At 43.6% G+C, this 27,726-nt stretch overlaps 1 protein-coding gene across 5 annotated transcripts in view; it reads right to left on the bottom strand.

Moving 5' to 3' along the window:
- The window catches only part of MAST2 (microtubule associated serine/threonine kinase 2), a 239,088-nt gene extending 211,790 nt beyond the window's left edge, over positions 1 to 27,298 (bottom strand). For all 5 annotated transcript variants that reach the window (XM_032247417.1, XM_032247423.1, XM_032247418.1 and 2 more), the window contains exon 1: positions 26,822 to 27,298. In XM_032247417.1, the coding sequence (XP_032103308.1) occupies positions 26,822 to 26,998 (177 nt within the window). In that variant the 5' untranslated portion in view covers positions 26,999 to 27,298. The remainder of the gene's footprint in view (positions 1 to 26,821) is intronic.
- Positions 27,299 to 27,726: the final 428 nt, after the last annotated feature.

Here is a 27,726-nt window from a genome sequence, read left to right as displayed (position 1 = left end):
AAAAAAAAAAAAAAAAAAAAAGAATAGATTGAAAATTGCTAGACTACACAATCTCTACATGTTCCTGTGAACTCTTTTTTTGTTTGTTTGTTTGTTTTGGTTTTTTTGTTTTTTTTTTTTTTTTGAGACAGAGTTTCACTCGTTACCCAGGCTGGACTGCAATGGCGCGATCTCGGCTCACCGCAACCTCCGCCTCCTGGGTTCAGGCAATTCTCCTGCCTCAGCCTCCTGAGTAGCTGGGATTACAGGCACGCGCCACCATGCCCAGCTAATTTTTTGTATTTTTAGTAGAGACGCGGTTTCACCATGTTGACCAGGATGGTCTCGATCTCTTGACCTCGTGATCCACCCGCCTCGGCCTCCCAAAGTGCTGGGATTACAGGCTTGAGCCACCGCGCCCGGCCCTGTGAACTCTTAAGACCCTACTGCCTTCTCTTTTAATTCAGCTTACAGAATTGTGCCTATTTTTCCTATTGCCCTAGGTAGTCCTCATGAGCCCTCCCTCTCTTGACTCAGAACTATCTCCCTCCTCCACAATACCAAAACAAATCTCAGACTAACTCTACCCAAAATGCAAGTTTTGTGCTTATTCTGCACTATGCTATTAAGGATAGGATTCCAAGTAGGCAAAAAATTCACCGTCAAAACCAGGAGTATACACACTAAAAACTTGTCTGTCAGGCTAAAAACAGGTTAACTCTCATTGGAGGTTGTCTTCCCCCATATACCAGCAATCCAGTAGGTACAGAAATTCTATACTTTGTGGCAGATTCTTCCTGACCCACCCTACCAAGAGTCAAACCCAGCCACGCTTATCAAAGTCTATTTTCTCTTTTTTTTTTTTTTTGAGACAGAGGCTCACTCTGTTGCCCAGGCTGGAGCGCAGTGGAGCAATCTCAGCTCATTGCTACCTCCACCTCCCGGGTTCAAGCAATTCTCTCTGCCTCAGCCTCCTGAATAGCTGGGGTTACAGGCGCTCAACACCAAACCTGGCTATTTTTTTTTTTTTTTTTGGCATTTTTTAGTAGAGACGGGGTTTCACCATCTTGGCCAGGCTGGTCTTGAACCCCTGACCTCGTGATCCACTCTCTTCGGCCTCCCAAAGTGCTGGGATTACAAGCATAAGCCACCGAGCCCGGCCAAAGTCTATTCTTTCTCAATATCGAAAGCCTCTGCTTCCTCTCCATACACAAAATAAATGAACCTCAACCCATACCTCAGGCAATATATGCACAACATACACAAAAATTAACTCTAAATGGATCACTAATAAAACCTAAAAGTCTAAAACTTCCAAGCCAGGCACGGTGGCTCACGCCTATAATCCTAGCACTTTGGGAAGCTTAGGCAGGCGGATCACCAGAGGTTGGGAGTTCAAGACTAGCCTGACCAGCATGGAGAAACCCCACCTCTACTAAAAATACAAAATTAGCTGGGCATGGTGGTGCATCCCTGTAATCCCAGCTACTCAGGAGGCTGAGGCAGGAGAATCACTTGAACCTGGGAGGCGGAGATTGCATTGAGCCAAGATCGCATCACTGCACTCCAGCCTGGGTAACAAGAGCGAAACTCCGACTCAAAAAAAAAAAAATTCCATAGTCAAATACAAGAGAAAACTTGAGTAACTGAGTCAAGCAGAGATCCAAGATAAGACATAAAGCACAATTTTAAAGGAAATAAATTTATAAATTGAACATCAAATTTTAAAACTTCTATCTCCAAAAGATACTGCTAAAAAATGAAAAGAAACCAAAGAAGCGGAAAAGTATCTGCAAAATACACCTCATAAATGACTAGCATAAAATCTAAAGATCTTGCCAAGTGGGCTAGTGTGCACTTGTAGTCCCAGCTACTCAGGAGGCTGAGATGGGAGGATCTTTCGAGCCCAGGAGTTTAAGTCCAGCCTGGGCAACATAGTGAGACCCCCACCAAAAAAGGGAATAAAATCTCTCACAATTCAACAATAACAAAACACACAGGCCAAGAAAAAATATGAAAAAAAAAAAAATGGCTGAATGGGTACTTCAACAAAGAGGCAAATACAGCAAATAAACATATGAAATCATCCTCAATATCATCCATCATTAAGGCACCATAGGTCCCATATGCAGTAGCTCACGCCTGTAATCCCACCATTTTGGTAGCCTCAAGCAGCAGGATTACTTAAGCCCAGGAGTTCAAGATCAGCCTGGGAAAGATGGCAAGACTCCACCTCTACAAAAACGTTTTTTAAAAAATTAGTCGCCGGGCGCGGTGGCTCAAGCCTGTAATCCCAGCACTTTGGGAGGCCGAGGCGGGTGGATCACGAGGTCAAGAGATCGAGACCATCCTGGTCAACAAGGTGAAACCCCGTCTCTACTAAAAATACAAAAATTAGCTGGGCATGATGGTGCATGCCTGTAGTCCCAGCTACTCGGGAGGCTGAGGCCAGAGAATTGCTTGAAGCCAGGAGGCGGAGGTTGCAGTGAACCGAGATCGCGCCATTGCACTCCAGCCTGGGCAACAACAGCAAAACTCCATCTCAAAAAAAAAAAAAAAAAAAATTAGTCAAGCATGGTGGCATATATCTATTAGCCCTCAGGAGGCCAAGGTAAGAAAGTCACTTGAACCCAGGAAGTCTAGGCTGTAGTGAGTTATGATCACACCACTGCACTTCAACTTGACAGTGCAGGGTCTTCACAGAGCAAGACCCTGTCTCAAAAAAATAAAGGAACCATAAATTAAATTCAAATGAAAGGTAACATCAGTAAACTGGTATAATATGCAGCTCCAAACTCCCACACTCCCACAGAAACACTGAAAAAACAAGCAGAAACTGTCAGAACTCTGAAAATAGTCAGTTTATAACTACCAAGAGAATGCTGCATCAAAAAGTCAACCTAAAAAAACTCAGGAAAAGTAGCCAGGCGTGGTAGCTCATGCCTATAATCCTAGATTTGGGAGGGTGAAATAGGAGGATCACTTGAAACCAGGAGTTTGAGACTAACCTGGGCAACATAGCAAAACCCCATCTACAAAAACTAAAACTTTTTTTTTTTTTTTTTTTTTTTTTTTGAGACGGAGTTTCGCTCTTGTTACCCAGGCTGGAGTGCAATGGCGCGATCTCGGCTCACCGCAACCTCTGCCTCCTGGGTTCAGGCAATTCTCCTGCCTCAGCCTCCTGAGTAGCTGGGATTACAGGCACGCGCCACCATGCCCAGCTATGTTTTGTATTTTTAGTAGAGACGGGGTTTCACCATGTCGACCAGGATGGTCTCGATCTCTTGACCTCGTGATCCACTCGCCTCGGCCTCCCAAAGTGCTGGGATTACAGGCTTGAGCCACCGCGCCCGGTTAAAACATTTTTTTTAATTGGCCAGGCATAGTGGCATGCAACTATAGTCCTAGCTATTAAGGAGGCAGAGGTGGGAGGATCACTTGAGCCCAGGAGTTCGAATCTATGTTGAGCTGTGATTATGCCACTGCACTCCAGCCTGGGTAACAGAGCAAGACTCCTGTCTCTTTAAAAAAAGAAAAGAAAAAAAAGTAAGACAGTCTTACGGCATTTTTATTTGTCCTTACCCCACCCACTCCTTGGCATGGCAGAAGTCTCGAAGACAGCAGGTCATAATCCAACTGTGAGATACTGATCCCTGGTTCTGAAGCGGCAGAGCAGACCTTGTTCACAAATGTTGGCCTGTTCTAACTTACCTGAGGGTCACCTAAAGGTCTCAGGCAAGATGCTTCCATCAATTTACCTAACTCAGAACCTGTTCAAGATGGAAAACAGCAGGCATTGCTCAAAAACAATGAAAAATGATACAATCTCCCTCAGCCGCTAGAAGCAAGATTACAAATGAGACATAAAATAGACCACTTAGGGTCTGACAGGAAATTCCAAAAAATTTTCTTTTGGAAAATTAGGGTAAGCAAAAATACCTGTATATTCTAGGTAATTTAAAAAGCCACATGCGGCCGGGTGTAGTGGCTCACGCCTGTTATCCTAGCACTTTGGGAGGCTGAGGTGGGTGGATCACCTGAGGTCAGGAGTTCAAGACCAGCCTGGCCAATATGGCAAAACCCCATCTCTACTAAAAATACAAAAATTAGCCAGGCGTTGAGACACATCCCTGTAATCCCAGCTACTCAGAAGGCTGAGGCAGAAGAATCGCTTGAACCCAGGAGGCAGGGGCTGCAGTGAGCCGAGATTGCACCACTGTACTCCAGCCTGGGCGACAATGCAAGACTCCATCTCAGCGTACACGCATGCTAAGAAACACACTTCAGTGACAAAACAAGGCAAAAAATACAATTTCTACAAAAATTGTATTTTCTACAAAAAATGTTAAGAAAATGTACTATACAGACAACTACAGCCTTCAACAATCAAAAAAACAGCCAACACTGCAAAAGGAGGAGACGCTGATTTCAGTTACCAATATTCAAATGACCACTATTCAACAACAACAACAAAAAATCACAAGGTATACAGAAAAACAAGAAAGTATGGACCATTTAAGGAACAAAATAGACACTGAGTAACATAGCAAGACCTTGTCTTTATTTAAAAAAAAAAAAAATAGCCAGGCATGGTGACACCCCAGCTACTTGGGAGGCTGGGGTGGGAGGAGTGCTTAAGCATAAGAAGTGGAAGTTGCAGTGAGCCATGATCAAGCAAGCCACTGCACTCCAGCCTGGGCAACAAAGTGAGACATGTCTCAAAAAGAAAAAGAAACTGTCCCTAAGGAAGACACTGGACTTAGCGGTAACTTTAAATCAACTCTCTTAAATATGCTCAAAAGAGCCAAATGAAAATATAGACAAAGACCAAAAGGAAATCAAGAAAATAAAGTATGGCCGGGCACGGTGGCTCACGCCTGTAATCCCAGCACTTTGGGAGGCCGAGGCGGGTGGATCACGAGGTCAAGAGATCGAGACCATCCTGGTCAACATGGTGAAACCCCGTCTCTACTAAAAATACAAAAAATTAGCTGGGCATGGTGGTGCGTGCCTGTAATCCCAGCCACTCAGGAGGCTGAGGCAGGAGAATTGCCTGAACCCAGGAGGCGGAGGTTGCGGTGAGCCGAGATCGCGCCATTGCACTCCAGCCTGGGGAACATGAGTAAAACTCCGTCTCAAAAAAAAAAAAAATAAATAAGAAAATAAAGTATAAAAATAATAACAAAAAGAAGATAGAAAAAAAATTTTTTAATTTGTATTTATTTATTTAGAGATGGGGGTTTCACCATGTTGCCCAAGCTGGTCTCAATCTCCTGAGCTCAAGCAATCAACCCACTTCAGTCTTCCAAAGTGCTAAGATTACCAGGATGGGCCACTGTGCCCAGCAGAAATTTTTAAAAACAAACAAAAAAAACAATTCTGAAAATGAAAAGAAAAATAACTAACATGAAAAAATTCAGTTGAGGGATTCAACAGCAGAACTGACCATGCAAAGGCATAATCAGCAATACTGAAGAGAGGGCTATTGAAATTATACATTCTAACAAGCAGAAAGAAAAGAGAATGAGGAGAAGTAAACAGAGCCTAAGGAACCTGTGGGACACCTTCAAGTGAACAATAAGGCCAGGCTTGGTGGCTCATGACTGTAATCCCAACACTCTGGGAGGCTGAGGTGGGCGGATCAGTTGAGGTCAGGAGTTAGAGACAGCCTGGCCAACGAGGCAAAACCCCATTTCTACTAAAAATATAAAAATTAGCTGGGCATGGTGGCACATGTCTGTAATCCCAGCTACTCAGGAGGCTGAGGCAAAAGAATCACATGAAACTGGGAGGCAGAGGTTGCAGTGAGCCAGGATTGTGCCACTACACTCCAGCCTGGGCGACGAGCACGACTCTGTTGAAAAAAAAAAAAAAAAAAAAAAAGGTGAAACAATATATAAATATGGGAATTCTAGAAGAGAAAGGGGCAGTAAGAACATGGAAAGAGGCCGGGTACAGTGGCTCACGTCTGTAATCCCAGCACTTTGGGAGACAAGGCAGGCAAATCATGAGGTCAGGAGTTTGAGACCAGCCTGGCCAACAACATGGTGAAACCTGTTTCTACTAAAAATACAAAAATCAGCAGGTGTGGTGGACGCCTGTAGTTCCAGCTACTCACAAGGCTGAGGCACAAGAATCACTTGAACCCAAGAGGAAGGGAGGTACAGTGAGCCAAGATCGTGCCACCACACTCCAGCCTGGGTGGTGAAACAAGACTCTGTCTCAAAAAATAAAAAAAGAACATATGAAGAAATCACATACAAAAACTTCCCAAATGTGATGACAGATACAAATCTACACATCCAAGCTCGGTGACTTCTAAACAGGTTAAATTCGAAAAGGCTCACATGGAGACATATGATAACCAAACTGTCAAAGCCAATGGCAAAGAAAGAATATTGAAAGCAGCAAGAGAAAAGCAACTTGTCAAATACTGGTGATCCTCAATCAACGAACAGCTCATATCTCATCAGAACTGTAGAGTCCAGAAGTGAGTGGGGTAACATAGAATTCTATCTTGGGCATAACTGTCCTTCAGAAATAAGGAAAAAAATCAAGGCTGAGTGCAGTGGCTCATGCCTGTAATCCCAGCACTTTGGGAGGCAGAGGCAGGCAGATCGCTTAAGCCCAAGAGTTCACGACCAGCCTGAGCAACATGGCAAAATCCCGTCTCTACAAAAAATACCAAAGTTAGCTGGACATGGTGACATGTGCCTGTAGTCCCAGCTACTCAGGAGGATGAGGCAGAAGAATTGCTTTAGCCCAGGAGGTCAACGTTGCAGTGAGCCAAGATTGCGCCACTACATCCAGCCTGGACAACAGAGCAAGACTCTGAATCCAAAAAAAACAAAAATAAAGAGAGAAATCAAGACATTTTCAGATTAAAAAAAAAAAGCAGAGTCCATCACCACTACACCTGTCTACAACAAATGCTAAAAGGTATCTTCAGGTTGAAATGAAAGGACATTAAACAGAAACTTAAAGCCCCGTCTCTACTAAAAATATAAAAATTAGCTGGGTATGGTGGCATGCGACTATAGTCCTAGCTACCCCAGAGGCTGATACAGGATAATCACTTGAACCCAGGAAGAGGAGGTTGCAGTGAGTCGCACCACTGCACTCCAGACTGGGCGATAGCGTGCGACTCCGTTATAATAAAAAAAAAAAAAAAAGTCTGACAAAACTATATTACTTGTGCTTTGCTGAAATAATGTCAGAGAAACTATGGGGCTTATTAATCTCCAACAAATTAATGGTTAAAGGATATGTGCATCTATTATTCAGGTTTACCCTTAAGAAACCTACACTAAAGGTACAACTAAGATGGTATCACAGAATTTTAACACATGGTTCCCTCGGGCTGAATTTGTTCTTAATTATATTCTAAAACCTAGGGAGACTATTCTATTTTCTAAGCCACTTACTTAATACAGAAATCCATAAAAGTTTGCCCGAAGGGGAAAATGCACAAATTAAAGCCTCCATTCAAGCTGAATAAAGTAAGAGAACAGTTCAATAACACCAACAAATCAAAGGTCAAGATATCATTTTCTTTTTTTTTTTTTTTAAGACATAGTTTTGCTCTTGTCACCCAGGCTGGAGTGCCATGGCGAGATCTTGAGATCTTAGCTCACTGCAACCTCCGCCTCCTGGGTTCAAGCAATTTTCCTGCCTCAGCCTACAGGTACGCGCCACCATACCTGGCTAATTTTTGCATTTTTAGTAGAGACAGGGTTTCACCATGTTTGCCAGGCTGGTCTCAAACTCCTGACCTCAGGTGATCTGCCCGCCTCAGCCTCCCAAAGTGCTGGGATTATAGGCGTGAGCCACCATGCCCAGCCAATATATCTTTTTCTATTATATTTACTTCTAAAAAGCAGATGAGAACACTATAAAATATGAACTCTATATTCACACATTCTGTGCATGCACCTTGAAAATATAATTAATCATTACTAAGTGCTTCCTATTATCAATTTTTATAATAAGTGTTTTACAGAGATTAACTAAACCCTCACAATAACCTTATGAAACAGGTAATATGATCTCCTCTATAAATATGGAACAATTAGGCTTAGAGAACTTAAGTAGCTTGTTTCAGGTCACAGAGCTGGAATCTGAACTCAGAGAATTTGACCCAATCTCAATCACTACATATTCAGTCAAGAAATATTTGTTAGCATCTTTTATGTGTAAGAAACAATTCTGGAAACTAGAGATATAGCAGTGAAAAAAACAAACCCAAATTCCTGTCCTCAAGAATATATTCTAATGTGAAGAAAGACAATAAACAACCAGTATGTGACAATAACAGGTGAATAAAGAACAATAAAAGAAAGGGAGTAACAAAAAAGTTACTTTAGAAAGGCTAGTCAAGGAAGGCCTCTTTGAGGAGGTGGTCTCTGAAGAAAGGCTGGAGAGAAATGAGAAAGCCTGCTATATACATATATCTGGAAAAAGAATATCTAAGTTAAAATAAACAAACTAATGTAAAAGTCCTCAATAATGATTTTTTAAATGTCCTCAGCCAGGAGCATGTTTATCATATTCAGGGACCACCAAGGCAGCCAATGTGGCTACAGCTCAGTGAACAAGACGAAGAACGAAGAAAATGAGGTGAGATAAGGGCCAGACCATGTACAATCCTGCAGGAAAAAGTAAGCATTTTAAATTTGAATCTAAATTGTGATGGAAAGCCACTGTAAGATTTTGAATAGGAGGGAGAATGACAAACTCTGACTTAAGCTTTTTTAGGATAACTCGTGTGCAAAATGTCACAGGGGAGAGGAGGAGGGCAGTAAGAATAGAATCAAGAAGACCAATTAGTAGACTTTTACAGTAATCCAAATGAAAAATAATGGAGGCTAGAACTAAAGTAGTGGTGGAGATGGTAAAGAAGTCACATGCAACATCAATGTACAGTCAGCTCTCTATATGCACGGGTTCTCCTTCTACAGATTCAACGAACTGCTAATCCAAAAAATAATAATAAAATAATGCAAGTTTAAGAATACAGCATAACAACCGGCCAAGCATGGTGGCTCACACCTGCAATCCCAGCACTTTGAGAGGCTAAGGTGGGTGAGTTTGAGACCAGCCAGGCCAACATAGTGAAACATCATCTCCATTAAAATACAAAAATTAGCTGGGCATGGCAGTGCATGACTGTAGTCCCAGCTACTCGGGAGGCTGAGGCAGAAGAATCACTTGGACCTGGAAGGCAGAGGTTGCAGTAAGCCAAGATCGCACCACTGCACTCCACCCTGGGCGACAGAGCAAGACTCTGTCTCAACAAAAAAAAAATGAAAAAAATCGAGAATACAGTATAACAACTATTTACATAGTATTTACATTGTATTAGGTATTGTGAGTAATCTAGAGATGATTTAAAGTATAGAGAAGGATGTATGTAGGGTTTATGCAAATACAGTGGGCCTCACATTCATGGATTCAGCCAACCTCAGACCAAAAATACAGTCATGCTTCACCTAATGATGGGGACGTATACTGAGAAGTGAGTATCCCTTGGCAATTTTGTTGTTATATGAACATCACAGTGTACCTACACAAACCTATGTGATATACCCTACTACACACCTAGACTATATGGTATAGCCTATTGCTGCTAGGCTACAAACCTATATAACATGCTACCGTACTGAATACTGTAGGCAACTGTAACACAACAGTATTTGTGTATCTAAACATATCTCAATGTAGATAAGGTAGAGTAAAAATGTTATAAAAGATTTTTAAATGGGCCGAGAGCAGTGGCTCACACCTGCAATCCCAGCATTTTGGGGGACTGAGGTGGGCAGATCACTTGAGCCCAGGAGTTCAAGACCAGCCTGGGCAATACAGTGCAAACCCCATCTCTACAAAAAACACAAAAATTAGCCAGGTGTGATGATACACATCTGTAGTCCCAGATAAAAAATAGTATACCCTAATAGGGCACTTATCATGAATGAAGCTTGCAGGGCTGGAAGTTATTCTGGGTGAGTCAGTGAGTGAGTGGTGACTAAAAGTGAAGGCCTAGTATAAACACTGTACACTTAGGCTTCAGTAAGTTTATTTTAAAATATTTTTATTTCTTTAGGCTGGGCACAGTGGCTCATGTCTGTAATCCCAGCACTATGGGACGCCAAGGCAGGTGGATCACCTGAAGTCAGGAGTTCAAGACCACCCTGACCAACATGGCAAAATCCTATCTCTACTAAAAATACAAAAATTAGCCAGGCATGGCGGCAGGCAGCTATAATCCCAGCTACTCGGGAGACTGAGGCAAGATAATTACTTGAACTAGGGAGGCAGAGGTTGCAGTGAGTGAAGATCGCACCACTGCACTCCAGCCCAAGCAACAGAAAGAGATTCCATCTCAAAAATGAAATAAAATGTAAAATAAAATATTTTTCTTTCTTTAATAATAAATTAACCTGAGCTTACTATAATTTTTTACTTTATAAACTTTTTAATTTTTTTTTAAAAAGGGTGTCATTCTGTTGCCCAGGCTAGAGTACAGTGGCACAATCTGGCTCACTGCAGCCTCTAACTCCTCGGCTCAAGCCATCCTCCTGCCTTAGCCCCCGACATAGAAGGGACTACAGGCATAAGCCACCACACCCAGCTAATTTTTTTACTTTTTGTAGAGACAGTCTTCCTATGTTGCCTAGCTGGTCTCCAACTCCTGGGCTCAAGTAATCCTCCCACCTTAGCCTCCCAAAGTGCTGAGATTACAGGCACAAGCCACAATGCCCAGCCTTTTTTAACTTTATGATTCTTCTGTAATAACACTTAGCTTAAATTACAAACATGTTATATAAAATATTTTTTTCATTATCCTTATTCTGTAATCTTTTTTCTATTAAAAAAAATTTTCTTTTTTTTCCTTTTTTCCTTTTTAAACTGTTTTATAACAAAATGAGACAAACATACACACTAGCCTAGGCCTACACAGGGTTGGGATCATCAATATCACTGTCTTCCACCTCCACATCTTGTCCCAGTGGAAGGTATTCAGGAGCAATAATGGAGCAATAATGGAGATGAAATGAGATGTCATCACCTATGGTAACAATGCCTTCCCTGGAATAACTCCTGAAGGACTTGTCTGAGGCTGTTTTACAGTTAACATTTTTTAGTAAGTAGGGGTACACTCTAAAATAACAGAAAGTACAGTAAATACATAAGCAAGTAACATAGTTGGTTATTATCATCAAGTATTATGTGCTGTGCATGCACTAACTATATGTTCTGTGCCTTTATGCCAGTAGCAATGCAGTAGGTTTGTTTACACCAGCATTACCATGATCATGTAACCTGTTGCACTACAACGTTATAAAAGCTAGACATCACTAGGCAATAGGAATTTTTCAACTCTATTATTATCTTATAGGAAGCCAGGCATAATAGTTCATGCCTGTAATCCCAGTACTTTGGAAGGCCAAGGCAGAAGGATCCCTTGAGGCCAAGAGTTCAAAAGACCAGCCTGGGCAACACAGCCAGACTTTATCTCTACAAAAAAAAATTTTTTTTAATGAAAAAATAATAATCTGGCCAGGTACAGTGGCTCATGCCTGTAATCCCAGCACTCTGGAAGGCTGAGGTGGGTGGATCACCTGAGGTCAGAAGTTTGAGACCAGCCTGGCCAACATGGTGAAAGCCCATGTCTACTAAAAACACAAAAATTAGGCCGGGCGCGGTGGCTCACGCCTATAATCCCAGCACTCTGGGAGGCTGAGACGGGTGGATTGCGAGGTCAAGAGATCGAGGCCATCCTGGTCAACATAGTGAAACCCCGTCTCTACTGAAAATACAAAAATTAGCTGGGCATGGTGGCGCACGCCTGTAGTCCCAGCTACTCGGGAGGCTAAGGCAGGAGAATTGCTTGAAACCAGGAGGTGGAGGTTGCGGTGAGCCGAGATCGCGCCATGGCAATCCAGCCTGGGTAACAAGAGCGAAACTCCATCTCAAAAAAAAAAAAAAAAAAAAAAATTAGCTGGTTGTGGTGCCAGATGCCTATAATCCCAGCTACTTGGGAGGCTGAGGCAGGAGAATCGTTTGAACCCAGGAGGCGGAGGTTGCAGTGAGCCAAGATCCCACCACTGCACTCCAGCCTGGGCAACAGAGTGAGACAGTCTCAAAAAAAAAAAAAAAAATCATCACCATCATCACCTTATGGGACCTCCACCATACGTGTGGTCCATCACTGACTAAAACATAATTATGCAGAACATGACTGTATTCAGATAAAAAGAAAATGAATGGTTGCATTTATACTGAACAAGTATAGACGTTTTTTTCTTGTCACTATTACCTAAACAATACAGTAAACAGCTACTTACAAAGCATTTACATTGTATTATGTATTATAAATAATCTAGAGATGATTTAAAGTATATGGGACGATATACATAGATTATATGCAAATATTATGCCATTTTATATAAAGAACTTAGGCCGGGCGCGGTGGCTCAAGCCTGTAATCCCAGCACTTTGGGAGGCCGAGGCGGGTGGATCACGAGGTCAAGAGATCGAGACCATCATGGTCAACAAAGTGAAACCCCGTCTCTACTAAAAATACAAAAATCAGCTGGGCATGATGGTGCATGCCTGTAGTCCCAGCTACTCGGGAGGCTGAGGCCGGAGAATTGCTTGAACCCAGGAGGCGGAGGTTGCGGTGAGCCGAGATCGCGCCATTGCACTCCAGCCTGGGCAACAACAGCAAAAAACTCCGTCTCAAAATAAATAAATAAATAAATAAATAAAATAAAGAACTTGAGCATCCACAGATTTTGGTATCTGCAGGGGGTCTTGGACCCAATACCCCAGAGATACTGAGGGACGACTGTAGCAGCAAACAGACCTGAGGGACTAAGTGTGGAATAGAGAAGAGATCAAGAAAAAAAACAAATACAACCTCAAGTTTTGTTCGGGCAAATGAGTGAATGGTAGTGCCATCTATTGACATGAGGAAGACTGGGAAAGAAGCAGACTAGAAAGTAAAAATCAAGAGTTCATTTTTAGACATGTTAAGTTTGAGAGGTCGCTGAGCTATCCAAATGAAAATGTTACATAGACTATTCAAAAAGGAGTAGGGCCAGGCACAGTGACTCATGCCTGTAATCCCAACACTCTGGGAGGCTAAGGCAAGCAGATCGCTTGAGCCCAGGAGTTCGAGACCAGCCTGGGCAACATGGCAAAACCCTGTCTCCACAAAATATATAAAAACTACCTGGGCACAGTGGCCAGCATCTGTTGTCCCACCTACTTGGGAGCTAAGGTGGAAGGACCACTTAAGCCCAGGAAGCTGAGGATGCAGGACGCCATGTTCATGCCACTGTGCTTCAGCCTGGGCAACAGAGTGAGACTCTGTCTCAAAAAAAATAAGAGTATAGACTGGCTGAGCACGGTGGCTCACTCATGTAATCCCAGCATTTTGGGAGGCCGACGCGGGTGGATCACCTAAGGTCGTAAGTTCAAGACCAGCCTGACCAACATGGAAAAACCCCGTCTCTACTAAAAATACAAGATTAGCCGGGCGTGGTGGCACATGCCTGTAATCCGAGCTACTCAGGAGACTGAGGCCGGAGAATCACTTGAACTCTTGAGGTGAAGGTTGCAGTGAGTTGAGATCCCACCACTGCACTCCAGCCTGGGCAACAAGAGCAAAACTCCCGCTCAAAAAACAAAAAAGACAGTATAGGCCTTAGGAGAAAGGTCAAGCTCAGAAAATGAACGTAGGCATCGTCAGCACACAGAAGGTAAAGCAATAGAATCTGATGAAATCACATAAAGCAGGAGAACAGCTGCAGAAGCAGAATAAATACTGAACCTTTGAAACTCTTCCAGCAAGACAGTAAGAAAATCAAGACAGCATGATCCCAGAAGCTAAATGATGAAATAATCAAACATGTCAAATACATAGATCAAGTGAGATGAAGACTGAAAACTGACCACAGGGTTTGGTAATGTGGCACTGACCTTGGCAACCAGTAGAAGAAGAAAAGGCTGACTGGAGTGGGTTCAAGAACAGGGGGAAAGGCCAGGCATGTGGCCCATGCCTGTAATCCTACCACTTTGGGAGGCCGAGACAGGTGGATCATTTGAGGTCAGGAGTTTGAGACAAGCCTGGCCAACATGGTGAAACCCCATCTCTACTAAAAATACAAAAATCAGCTAGGCGTGGTAACACATGCCTGTCATCCCAGCTACTAGGGAGGTTGAGTCACAGGAATCGTTTGAACTTGGGAGGCAGAGGTTGCAGTGAGCCAAGATCACACCACTGCACTACAGTCTGGGAAGCACAGCACGACTCCATCTCAAAAAAAAAAAAAAAGAGGGAGCCGGGCGCGGTGGTTCAAGTCTGTAATCCCAGCACTTTGGGAGGCTGAGGTGGGCGGATCACCTGAGGTCAGGAGTTCGAGACCAGCCTGACCAATATGGTGAAACCCCATCTTAAAAAAAAAAAGAGGGAGAGGAAATAAAAGCAGAAGACACAGACAATTCTTTTAAGGCATTCTGTTATAAAGAGGAGCACTCTCCTATTTTTACACAATTATTTCATACCACTGCTCTTTCGCCTTAATTACTGCAATAGCCTCCCAACTGTTCTCTCTGCTTCCACGTTCCCATTCAGTCAATTCTCTATACAGCAGCCAAAGAGATCAGATTAAAATGTTGGACTTTATGAATCCTCTGCTCAAAACTCTCTAATAGCCTCCTATCTCATTCAACTGTAATCACCAAAATACTTAGAACAGCCTGTAAGACCCTTCTCTTCACAATCCAGAGACAATTACTCTTCACAATCCAGCTCTCCTCTACCCAACTTTCCTTCTGAGCTTATTTACTATTCTTATCCTACTCCAGCCACACTGGCCTTCTGCTGTTTCTCAAACACGAACTTCAGAGGTGGAGGTACTCTTCTGGCCTAGGCTACTCGCTATTCCCTTTTCCCAGTACACTCTTCCCATAAATAATCTAAATGCCTCTTTGTCACATCCTGAATTTAGGCCTTTACTCAAATATCCCCTTCTCAGAGATGTCTTTCCTGACCCAGCTATTTAAACCAAAATCTCCCGTCACTCTGTATCTTCCCTCCTGCTTTATTTTCTTCATAGTATTCATCAACATATACTACATATTTTACTCATTTATTTTATCAACTGATTACCTCCACTAAAATAGAAACTTCATGAAGGCAGGGATCTGTCTTTTTCACTGCCATAATCCCAATACCTGCCCCCAGCAAAAAAAAAAAAAAACTTGTTGAATCAAATGAATGAATGACAGGGTTATAAGGTTAATGACGGTTTCTTAAGATGGGAAATAGAATAGTATGTTTGTAAATTGACAGGAATAATCTAACAGAAAAAAACTCATGACGTAAGAGTTATAGAGGGATAATTGCAAAAACACTTTTTTTTTAGTTCTTTTTTCTTTTTTTTTGAAACAGGGGGACTCACTCTGTCACCCAAGCTGGAATGGAGTGATGTGATTTTGGCTCATTACAACCTCTGTCTCCTGGGCTCAGGCAACCCTCCTGCCTCAGCCTCACAAGTAGCCAAGATTACAGGTGCACGTCACCACTCCCAACTAATTTTTGTATTTTTTATAGAGATGGGGTTTCACCATGTTGCCCAGGCTTGTCTCAAACTCCTGGGCTCAAGCAATCCACAAACCTTGGCCTCCCAAAGTGCTGGGATTACAGGCGTGAGCCACCATGCCCAGCCAAAAAATAAAACTCTTAATTAGATGTGGGGGTTGGCCTTGTATAGAATGAGAAATATATTATGCAGAGCATTAAGAGGGCAAAGAATATGGGTACAGGCTGGGCACAGTGGCTCATGCCTGTAATCCCAGCACTTTGGGAGGCCAAGGAGGGCAGATCACTTGAGATCAGATATAAATATAAACTAGAATATATATATATATACACACATATATGTTATATATATGTACACACACATATACATATATATGTATTCTAGTCTATACATAATCTACAGGTCCAAAAGAGCTTGCACAATTTTTGAAAAAAAAATTCTAAAAGGAGTAAAAGCTGGAGAGACAGGAGATAATATGACAGTCAGAGTGTAGCAAGCTCAAAACTAAGATTTTTAGTGCCAGGCATGTTGGCTCATGCCTGTAATCTCAACATTTTGGGAGGTCAAGGTGGAAGGATCGCTTGAGCCCAGGAATTTGAGACTAGCCTGGGCAATATAGTGAGATACTATTACTAACTTAAAAAAAGAAAAAATAGCCAGGCATGGTGGCATGCACCTGTAGTCCTAGCTACTCAGGAGGCTAAAGTAAACAGGTCGGGTATTGTCGCTCATGCCTGTAATCCCAGCTCTTTGGGAGGCCTAGGTGGGCAGATCACCTGAGGTCAGGAGTTCGAGACGGGACTGGCTAACACAGTGAAACCCCATCTCTACTAAAAATATAGAAATTAGCCAGGCATGGTGGCACACACTTGTAATCCCAGCTATTTAGGAGGCTGAGGCAGCAGAGTCACCTGAACCTAGGAGGCAGAGGTTGTATTGAGCTGAGATCGTGCCAGTGTACTCCAGCCTTGGTAGCAACAAGACCCTTTCTCAAAAAACCCTAAGATTTTATCAGTGGAACAAATTGTTGGTAAAGATAAAATGTACCTAATGAACATGGAAATAGGGGGCTCAGGTTGATATCAATTTTCCCACCAATTATTTACTGCACATCCATTGTATACATGGCTCTAGTACAGAAAAAAGGAAAGAGTATTATTTGGAAGTTAGCAATGAGGTACAATATTAAAATAAAAAGGTGTTAAACTACATCTCATTAACAGTGCACTTTGTGTAAATCCTTATTTTCTTTTTTTGAGATGGAGTTTTGCTCTTGTTGCCCAGGCTGGAGTGCAGTGACGATCTTGGCTCACTACAGCCTCCGCCTCCCAGGTTCAAGAGATTCTCCTGCCCAGCTAATTTTGTATTTTAAGTACAGACAGGGTATTACCATGTTGACCATGTTGATGGTCTTGATCTCTTGACCTTGTGATCCACCCGCCTCAGCCACCCAAAGTGCTGGGATTACAGGCTTGAGCCACCGCGCCCAGCCAAGTCCTTATTTTCTTTATCATCAGGCGTAATCACTTCTTTTTGAGAGATGGAGTTTCGCTCTTGTTACCCAGGCTGGAGTGCAATGGCGCGATCTCGGCTCACCGCAACCTCCGCCTCCTGGGTTCAGGCAATTCTCCTGCCTCAGCCTCCTGAGTAGCTGGGACTACAGGCACGCACCACCATGTCCAGCTAATTTTTTGTAGTTTTAGTAGAGACAGGGTTTCACCATGTTGACCAGGATGGTCTTGATCTCTTGACCTTGTGATCCACCCGCCTCGGCCTCCCAAAGTGCTGGGATTACAGGCTTGAGCCACCGCGCCCGGCCAAGTCCTTATTTTCAATAGCCTCTAGCCTCTGCTCTTCACTCCTAACCTCACCATTTCCCTTGAGGACTTTTTCTTCTTCCACCAATGATAGCCCTTGATCCAACAACTCCAGTTTTCAAACTCCTTTGGAACCCCATGTATGTGTATTAAGGATGAAAAACAATACCCACTGATGAAAAGAAATAATTACAAAGATACCGTAGGAGTTTCACCTAGAAAGTACAAAGCTAGGTGGCAAATTTACCAAAGAATGAAACAGCAGCTAAGACCAGTAACACAGGAAACATACTGACTGAAATATTTGGCCTTCTCCCATAGTACCAACGTGAGTGACTAGGGGTTAAAAATAAGAAAGGCTGGGGCTGGTCCAAAGGTAGTGAGTTATCTCAACTGATTGCTCACAGTCAGTTACAGATCGAACTCCTTGTTCTACTCTTTCCCCGCTTCTCACTACTGCACTTGACTAGTCTTAAAAAAAAAAAAAAAAAAAAAAAAAGGCTGGGCATGGTGGCTCACACCCATAATCCCAGCACTTTGGGAGGGCGAGGTGGGTAGATCATGAGGTGAGGCGTTCAAGATCAGCCTGGCCAACATAGTGAAACCCCGTCTCTACTAAAAATACAAAAATTAGCCAGGTATGGTGGTGGCCACCTATAATCTCACCTACTCAGAGATCACACCACTGCACTCCAGTCCCTGGCAACAGTGCAAGACTCCATCACCAAAAAAAAAAAAAATCAGCCAGTATGGGCCTTAAAAAAAAAAAAAATGCTTATAGACTGATGTTTAGGCCAAGAGACATCCAGTTGAACAAAGATGGGAAAACTCTGTAAGCACATGTGTCCTACCCTCATCAGGGAACATTTGCCAACCTGCTTCAGCCACTGTAGGCTCTCCGCTCCCAGTACTTTTAATGAAACTAAGTATTTCAAAGTTAACAGCTTTTCAGGAGCTACCCCTTACCTATACCCTGGATAAGAGGGAAAGGAGGTCTGATAAACTTTTGCATTAAAAACTCGGAATATTTTTCAATGCCCATGGCGCAAACATGTCCTGGATCCTATCCTACACACAGATGCCAGAGCAATCCACCTAAAACACAAATATACTGCTCCCGTACTTATTATCCTTTTTTTTTTGAGACAGAGTCTCACTCTGTTGCCCAAGCTGGAGTGCAGTGGCACGATCTCGGTTCACTGCAACCTCCGCCTCCCAGGTTCAAGTAATTCTCCTGCCTCAGCCACCTAAGTAGATGGAATTAAAGGCATGTGCCACCATACCTAGCTAATTTTTGTATTTTTAGTAGGGACGTGGTTTTGCCATGTTGGTCGGGCTGGTCTCAAACTTCCGACCTCGTGATCTGCTCACCTCGGCCTCCTAAAGTGCTCGGATTACAGGTGTGAGCCACCACACTCCGCCTATTATCCTTTTATATCATACTAAAGACCCTCTACAATCAAGTCTTCGTTAGTCTCTAACCTAGCATTTATGCCTTCAACATAAAGCTCTGAGTCTGGCAATATCAAACTGATTATAGTTCCTTATACACATTATGCAGCTTCCCTTCTATGTGCTTTCTGCCCTATACTTTTCCCAATGTACTAACCTTATAATGCAGAGGAAAGATGTGCTGATTTCCATTTTTTTTTTTAATTTCTCTGTCATACTGAGGGTATTTTGGAAATTGAACTCATCTTCTCCCATCCCCAACAATATTCTATTTCCTTTACTTGTCTACTCCTATTATACAACCATTATTACTCAAATTATCAAAATTCAAAATATTTGAATCATTCTCCATTCATTCAATAATTATTGAGCACCTATCGTGAGCAAAGCCTTTGGCTCTGCACTGCTAGATAAAATGATAACATAGTTCCTTTTTTTTTCTTTTTTTTTCTAGAAATACCACAGTTATCCAAGTAGATGACATAGTTCTTACCTTCAGCAACATGCAACTTAAAAGCAGAAATGAAATAATACAAATGAACACAGAAGGATGAAAGTGCTAAAACACTGATTCATCCCTTTTTTTTTATTTGAGATGGAGTCTCCCTTTGTTGCCAGGCTGAAGTGCAGTGGCGCGATCTTGACTCACTGCAACCTCAGCCTCCTGCCTCAGCCTCCCAAGTAGCTGGGACTACAAGCGTGTGCCACCACACCTGGGTAATTGTTTTTGTATTATTAGTAGAGACAGGGTTTCACCATATTAGCCAGGTTGGTCTTGGTCTCTTGACCTCATTATCTGCCTGCCTTGGCCTCCCAAAGTGCTGAGATTACAGGTGTGAGCCACCATGCCAGGCTTGGTGGCTCATCCTTTCATTCAGCAAATATTTATTCAGCATCTACTTTATGCCCAGGAATGGATCAAACAATGTGTTGCAGAAACAAAGTGAGATAAGACTACTTACTAAGCACATACTTACTATGAGTTTTCCAATCATTTTTGCACTTAATCTCTTGGAACCTAAGCTTTCCCTTTTTAAACCACAGAATTTTGAGAATTGGAATTTCAGGACATTCACAGATTTCCTGAAGCCCAATCAAGGATCCTCCAAGGATCCCATGTGGAAAAACAAATTCATAGATAAGCTTCTTTTTTTGTTTTTGTTTTGTTTTGCTTTCTTTTTGAGACATGGTCTCACCCTGTCACCCAGACTGGAGTGCAGTGGTGCGACCTTGGCGTGCTGCAGCCTTGACTTCCTGGGCTCCCACCTCAACCTCCCAAGTAGCTGGGACCACAGGTACCCACCACTAAGCCCAACTAATTTTTGTATTTTTTGTAGAGAGGAGGTTTCACCATGTTGCTCAGGCTGGTCTGAACTCTTGAGCTCAAGCAATCACCTGCTCAACTCCTAAAGTCCTAGGATTACAAGGATGAGCCACCACACCTGGCCTCACAGAAGTTTCTGTCACATTTGAGTTAGGCCTGGAAACCTGAGTAGAATTTTAATAGGCAGAGGCACAGAATAAAGAGCTTTTCAAACTGATGACTAATTAGAGTATAACAAAGTGCCTAACAATAAACAAATACTTACCGAATGCCTATTACATACCAGTTAAAATACTAGAGGCTGACGATACCATGAACAAGACAGCCTCAGAGGAATTCATTTGATTGACTTGCAATCAATTAGGATACTCACTGAGCAAATATCTATGTTTCTAATAAATAAGTAACTATGTTTCAAATACTATACTAAGCCCTAGGTATTCAGTAGTAAATGGGACAGTCTGAGTCTCAAAGAACTTACGAATGAGAGAAACAAGATAATTTCAATAATGTATGCCATGATCGAGAAAAGCTGAGGGTCCTAAGAAACCAAGAGAAGGGGCACCTAACTTTGATTCTTCTAACAAGAAGTGCTAAGTAGCAGGCCGGGCACATTGGCTCATGCCTGCAATCCCAGCACTTTTGGAGGCCGAGGCGGGCAATTCACCTAAGGTTGGGAATTCGAGACCAGCCTGACCAACATGGAGATACCCTGTCTCTACCAAAAATACAAAATTAGCCGGGCATGGTGGTTCATGCCTGTAATCCCAGCTACTTGGGAGGCTGATGCAGGAGAATGGCTTGGGAGGCGAAGGTTGTGGTAAGCTGAGATTGTGCCATTGCACTCCAGCCTGGGCAACAAGAGCAAAACTCTGTCTCAAAAAAAAAAGTACTAAGTATCAAGTAGACCTTGAATGTCTTCAGGCTTAATTCCATGGGTAATAAGAAGCTAATGAAGGTATATGAATATAGAGAAATGAAATGAACATTTAACAAATTTTTATACAGCAATTACCATTAGCCAGGGAGGCAATGAGTTCCAATCTTTTGTTAATAGAACATGAAATACGTTAGAGGTTAAGACTGAAGACTGAGAAAATACTATTAAGATACTGCAAGAATGAAGACTAAAGCTTATAAATACATTGACAATGGGAATAATGGTTTAAAAGATTTCATTAAGGTAGTATCACGAGAACCTAATGCCAGGCTGGCTAAGAGTCAAAGGAGAGTGATAAGTAAAATATCACGGATGCAGGCACGGGGCAGTGGCTCACGCCTGTAATCCTAGCAATTTGGGAGGCCAAGACGGGTGGACTGCCTGAACTCAGGAGTTCAAGACCAACCTGGGCAACACAGGGAAACCCCATCTCTACCAAAATACAAAAAATTAGGTGGGCATGGCGGCATGCGCCTGTAATCCTAGCTACCCAGGAGGCTGAGACAGGGGAATAGCTTGAACCTGGGAGTTGGAGGCTGCAATGACCCGAGATCGCACCATTGCACTCCAGCCTGGGTGACAGAGCAAGACTCCAACTCAAAAAAAAAAAAAAAAAAAAAAATGTTCATGGATGTAATTTCATGTTTGATAAAAAGGAAAGATAAAGAGAGAAATACATTTCAACAGAGAAATAACTCTATGCTTTTCTATTTTAATGATACAGTAAACCACTGACCTGGAGATCCAAGTCCTACATCCTGATAAGAACTTATTCCTAAATACCAGTATAATATAAGGTATAACAGGCACTGCTCCATGTCATGAGAAAGGGAAAACAAAGTCATGTATGAGATGTAGATGCTTGCTGATCAGTTGGGCTCTTACTACCCAAATAAATAGAATTCAACCAGCCTCAACACACACAATAAAAATTTTTGCCTTTCTAAAATCATAGATTACAAGTTAGGAACTTTGAAAGTCACTATCAAATTATGAAAATCACAAATGTTAGCCCAGGGGTGGTGGCTCACACCTATAATTCCAGTGCTTTGGGAGCCTGAGGCAGGCGGATCACCTGAGGTCAGGAGTTCAAGATCTGCGTGGCAAACATAGTGAAACCCTGTCTCTACTTAAAAAAATACAAAAATTAGGCAGGCACCTGTAATCCCAGCTACTCGGGAGGCTAAAGCAGGAGAATCACTTGAGCCTGGGAGGCAAAGGTTGCAGTGAGCCAAGATCGCGCCACTGCACTCCAGCCTTGGTGACGGAATGAGACCCAGTCTCAAAAAAAATAAAAATCACAAATGTTAAGAACACAAATAGGCCTGGCTGGTGGCTCACGCCTGTAATCTAAGCACTTTGGAGGCCAAGGTGGGCGGATGACCTGAGGTCAGGAGTTCAAGACCAGCCTGACCAACATGTAAAACCCCGTCTTTTTAAAAAAAAAAAAAAAAAGTTAAAAAGAAAAGAAAAGAACACAAATGATGAGAGTCTATGGTGGAAATGTTGTACAAAAATGGAAATGCAGAGCTAAGGAAAGAGGTTATGCCTAAAGAGACTCAGCTCACTTTACAGGGATGTTCTGTAACACAATGCCATACAGAGGACTGCAGACCCTTGTTCTGCGTCCTCAGCATCTACAAGTAGGGTGAACCTACCAAATAGAGTACAATAAAGGATCAAGCTAAGGACAGAGGACATGTCCTCAAGGAACATTTAGGGAATGGGAAGAGAAAACAGACAAAGACACACAAGTTGAGCAGTCAGAGAAGCAGTAACAGAATGGATATAATAATATGAAAAAAGAGAAAAAAAATGTCAAGAAGGAAGACACAATCAATAGTGAAAAGTAGTTCACAGAGGTCGGAGAAAATGAGGGAATAAGACTATCAGATTTAGTCATTTAAAGGCTCCCAGGACTTTTACATATTTTTCTCTGTAACTATTTCACAATGAAAACTTTTCACAAGTAGCCATGTACTATACACACACACACACACACACATATTTGTTTTTTTAATAAAGACGGGGTTTCACCATGTTGGTCGGGCTGGTCTTGAACTCCCGACCTCAGGTGATCCGCCCACCTTGGCCTCCAAAGTGTTTGGATTACAGGCATGAGCCACCTCGCCCGGCCCATGTACTATATTTTAATTTGAAAAACAAGCCAGGCACTCATGCCTGTAATCCCAGAACTTTGGGAGGTCAACAGGGGAAAATCACTTGAGCCCAGGAGTTCAAGGCTAGGCTGGGCAACATGGTAAGATACCACCTTTACAAAAAATAAAAAAATTAGGCCAGGCATGGTGGCTCAAGCCTGTAATCCCAACACTTTGGGAGGCCAAGGCAGGCAGATCATCTGAGGTCAGGAGTTCGTGACTAGCCTGGCCAACCTGGTGAAATCCCATCTCCACTAAAAATATAAAAATTAGCTAGGCATGGTGGTGCATACCTATAATCCCAGCTACTTGGGAGGCTGAAGCAGGAGAATCACTTGAACCCAGGAGGCAGAAGTCGTAGTGAGCTGAGAATGTGCTACTGCACTCCAGCCTGGGCAACAGAGCAAGACTCCATCTCAAAAATAAAAATAAATAAATAATTAGCCAGGCATGGTGGTACAGCATGCCTGTGGTCCCAGCTACTTGGGAGGCTGAGGCAGAAGGATCATTTGAGCCTGGGAGTTCAAGGCTGCTGTGAGCTATGACTGCATTAATATACTCCAGGCTAGGTGACAGAGTGAGACCCTGTCTCAAAAAGAAAAATAAGTTTTAGTAACCATCACGGTACATTCACACAATGGAAAATTACACAGCAATGAAAAAGAACTGTTTCTACAAGCAACAATATGGATGAGTCTCAAATGTGATCTGAATGAAAGAATTGGGTCACAAAAGAGTACAAACTATGATCCCATTTATATGAAGTATTAGTTTAAAACAAATCTCTAGTGACACATGTGGAGAGAGTGGTTATATCTGTAAAAGGGCAGTGCTAGGAGAAAGCACAGGGAGCATTCTAGGGTAATGGGAATGTTCTCCATCCCAATGTGAGTTGTGATCACACAGATACTCATTCTGTAATATTTCATGGACTGAATGAACCTTTGATTTGTCAAACCTCAATAAAAAAAGTAATGCCACACAAAAAAAGGTTTTGGTGACCTTAAAGACTGAATACAAACTCATTTTTCAAGAAGGCTGCTGGGGAAACAAAGAAGAGATAACAAAGTAGTTTGGGTAGGTTACACAATTCAGGCAAACATTGCTTTGTTTTTATTTGTGATATAAAACAAAGAGAATAGGCCGGGCACGGTGGCTCACCCCTGTAATCCCAGCACTTTGGGAGGCCGAGGCGGGTGGATCACGAGGTCAAGAGATCGAGACCATCCTGGTCAACATGGTGAAATCCCGTCTCTACTAAAAATACAAAAAATCAGCTGGGCATGGTGGCTCATGCCTGTAATCCCAGCTACTCAGGAGGCTGAGGCAGGAGAATTGCCTGAACCCAGGAGGCGGAGGTTGCGGTGAGCCAAGATCACGCCATTGCACTCCAGCCTGGGCAACAAGAGCGAAACTCCGCCTCAAAAAGAAAAAAAAAAGAAAACAAAGAGAATAACAAGGGTCTAAGGCAAAGGCAAACAAAAGAGGATGAAATCAAAGACGAAAGTAGAGAAGTTAGCCTAGAAGAGGAGGATGAGTACTTCTTTCTCTGAGACTGAAGCTAAGGATGAGGAAACACAAAAACCCTAAAATAAAGAGGAAGAAAAAATCGAGTAATCTTGAACTTTTTCGTGAAATATGCAGTAAGGTCAACTGGACCAGGTAAATCGAGACAGGAAAGGATCTGGACTTGAAGTTCATTTTACAAGTTTTGATTAGATGATACTGTAGAGAATGTAAAAGACAAATATTAGGCACATGGGGGAGTAAATTACAGCAAGAGGACAATGCTCAGGAGCCAGAAGCAGGAGCAGAGATGGTCAATGGTGCAGTCTGCAGTCTCCTCAGGGCTCAGTGAGGAATAAGAGGTGGAAGTACAAAAGGCAAAAGTCCAAGGGCTAGGTACCTAGCATGGTATTTAATTTTAAAAGTGTCTAAAGGGGGCCGGGCGCAGTGGCTCAAGCCTGTAATCCCAGCACTTTGGGAGGCCGAGGCGGGTGGATCACGAGGTCAAGAGATCGAGACCATCCTGGTCAACACGGTGAAACCCCGTCTCTACTAAAAATACAAAAAATTAGCTGGGCATGGTAGCGCGTGCCTGTAATCCCAGCTACTCAGGAGGCTGAGACAGGAGAATTGCCTGAACCCAGGAGGTGGAGGTTGCGGTGAGCCGAGATCGCGCCATTGCACTCCAGCCTGGGTAACATGAGTGAAACTCCGTCTCAAAAAAAAAAAAAAAAAAAAAGTGTCTAAAGGGCCGGGTATGGTGGCTTATGCCTATAATCCAGCATTTTGGGAGGCCAAGGTAGGTGGATTACCTGAGGTCAGGAGTTGGAGACCAGCCTGGCCGACATGGTGAAAACCCCGTCTCTACTAAAATTAGAAAAAAAATTAGCCAAGCGTGGTGATGCACGCCTGTAATCCCAGCTACTGGAGAGGCAGAGGCAAGAGAATCACCTGAACCTAGGAGATGGAGGTTGAAGTGAGACAAAATCATGCCACTGCACTGAAGACTGGGTGACAGACACAGACTCCGTCTCAAAAAAAACAAAAAAAAGTCTAAAGAAAATGCTAATTTACCTGAGAGGAAAGAGATAAGAGACCTATAAGAAGTCTTAAAACATTCAAGGATGAAGTCACTAGGGTCCTGAATAGAGGTGAACAAAAAGAAAGCGGAGGAGGAACTAGAGTTCACTACCACATAACACTTTTCTGCAAACCCAACAAGACCAAGGATCACTTATTCTCCTTTCACTAAACTTACTATCGCTACTAGTGGCAGCTTCTACTACCTGATAAAACTGACCTTTATCCCCTACTCATAAGTACACCTACTCTTGACTAATAAATTATATAAACACATCCTGTTCATTAGGAAACTCCATGAATATTTGTATGCTGCTGTGTTTTACCAATAATGTGTTTTCAGTCATAAACTAAAAGGCAAACCCTAGATCCGCGAATTCTGTTCACAAAATTGGACTTAAGATTGCTCACATGTAGGTGTTTCAAGTGCTTTCTTGTGAAATAGATGGTTAGTAAAGGGAGCCTTAACAATAATCCTGAACACACTGGTACAAAAGCATAATGATGGCCAAATCAGAGAATGCTTGGGCGTGTCATCCGTTTTTATAATTTTAAAGACAACCTCTAGGAAACAGAACAACACTATATCAAATTGACTTTCCCCATCTTACACTATTTACTCCTATGGATAACTCCTCAATGCCTCTTTAGTAAGCCTACTCGTTGCAGCTCACACACTCAGCCCACATTCCTGCGTCCTTTCGCCCCAACCAAAACCCCTGAGTACCCCTTGCACCAATTTTTCATTCTTCTACTCTCCCATTTCCAATTCAACCCCAGGCCACCACTTCCTTTTCTCCACTCCCCATTTCTCTGCCTCCCCAGACCTCCCACTCCTCCCCGCGAACTATTCAGACCCCACCCCTCCAGCGCTCCAGCCCCAGTCCTCCAGCTGGAGATCCCCTCCCCCACGGCTTCCATTCAGGTTCCCCCTCCCTGATCACAACCCGCCCTACCTGCTCCTTGCCCTCCGGCCCCGTGGGCCCGGTCTGCTCCTCTAGCCGCGGCCTCCCGGGCGGCGCTCGCCGGCGCGGGGGCAAGAGCTGGGGCAGCTCTGCCGCCCGCTGAACTCCATCCACCCGACGGTCAGACGGCGGCGGCTGGGGTCGGTCGCGGCAGCGGCTCCGCTTCATATCTGCAGCTGGGCCCCGCGGGCGTCAGGGCCGCGACTGTCCCGGCTTCGCACTGCCCCGGGCCGCAGGGCAGCCGCGCCAACCACCGCCCGCGGCCACCATAGCCGGGCCGGCACCCGAAGCCACCGACCCCAGCCCGCGGCGCCTTCGAGCCTCCTGGGGCCTCGGGCGCCGTGACCTCCTCGGCGCTCCTCACGGAAGCGACAGCATCGCCGCCGCCTCGCCTTCTCCCACCCGGCACACGCTGGGCCGGTCACCAGCCGCCGGCTGAGTCGCTTGCCTCCAGCCCGCCTCCGGGCGGCCCCGCCCCTCGCGCGCGCGCACCGGGAGCCCGCCCGCCACCTCCGGCCGCGCGCCGCTTCCCGCGCACGCGCCAGCGAACGGTCGCGAAGTACCCGCCCGTGGCTCTGGCGCGCTGTCCGAGGACCAGCAGGGGGCGGGGCTCTCGGCGCGCTGGCAGCGGTTGCGGACTCCCACTGATTCTTTCATTCATCCATTCATGAAACTGTGCTGGGCCAAGCTCAACGCTGAGGACCCAAAAATGAATTCGAGTAGATCAGTGACCTCAAGGAACTAGGCGGAGAGGGGCCAGGAGCAGGAAGGAGACAAAATAACACAATTAATGAATAGAACGCTATTATAAATGATATCTTTGCTAAGAGTAGAACAACAACAAAAAAGAATAGAACGCTACTGCATGCCTTTTTATTTAGTGCCTGCTAATCCTC

Source organism: Sapajus apella, unplaced genomic scaffold (assembly GCF_009761245.1).
Source record: "Sapajus apella isolate SASKATOON/1434 unplaced genomic scaffold, GSC_monkey_1.0 scaffold62, whole genome shotgun sequence".
Taxonomy (NCBI): Eukaryota; Metazoa; Chordata; class Mammalia; order Primates; family Cebidae; genus Sapajus; species Sapajus apella.
This window is presented reverse-complemented; position numbering and strand designations above follow the sequence as displayed.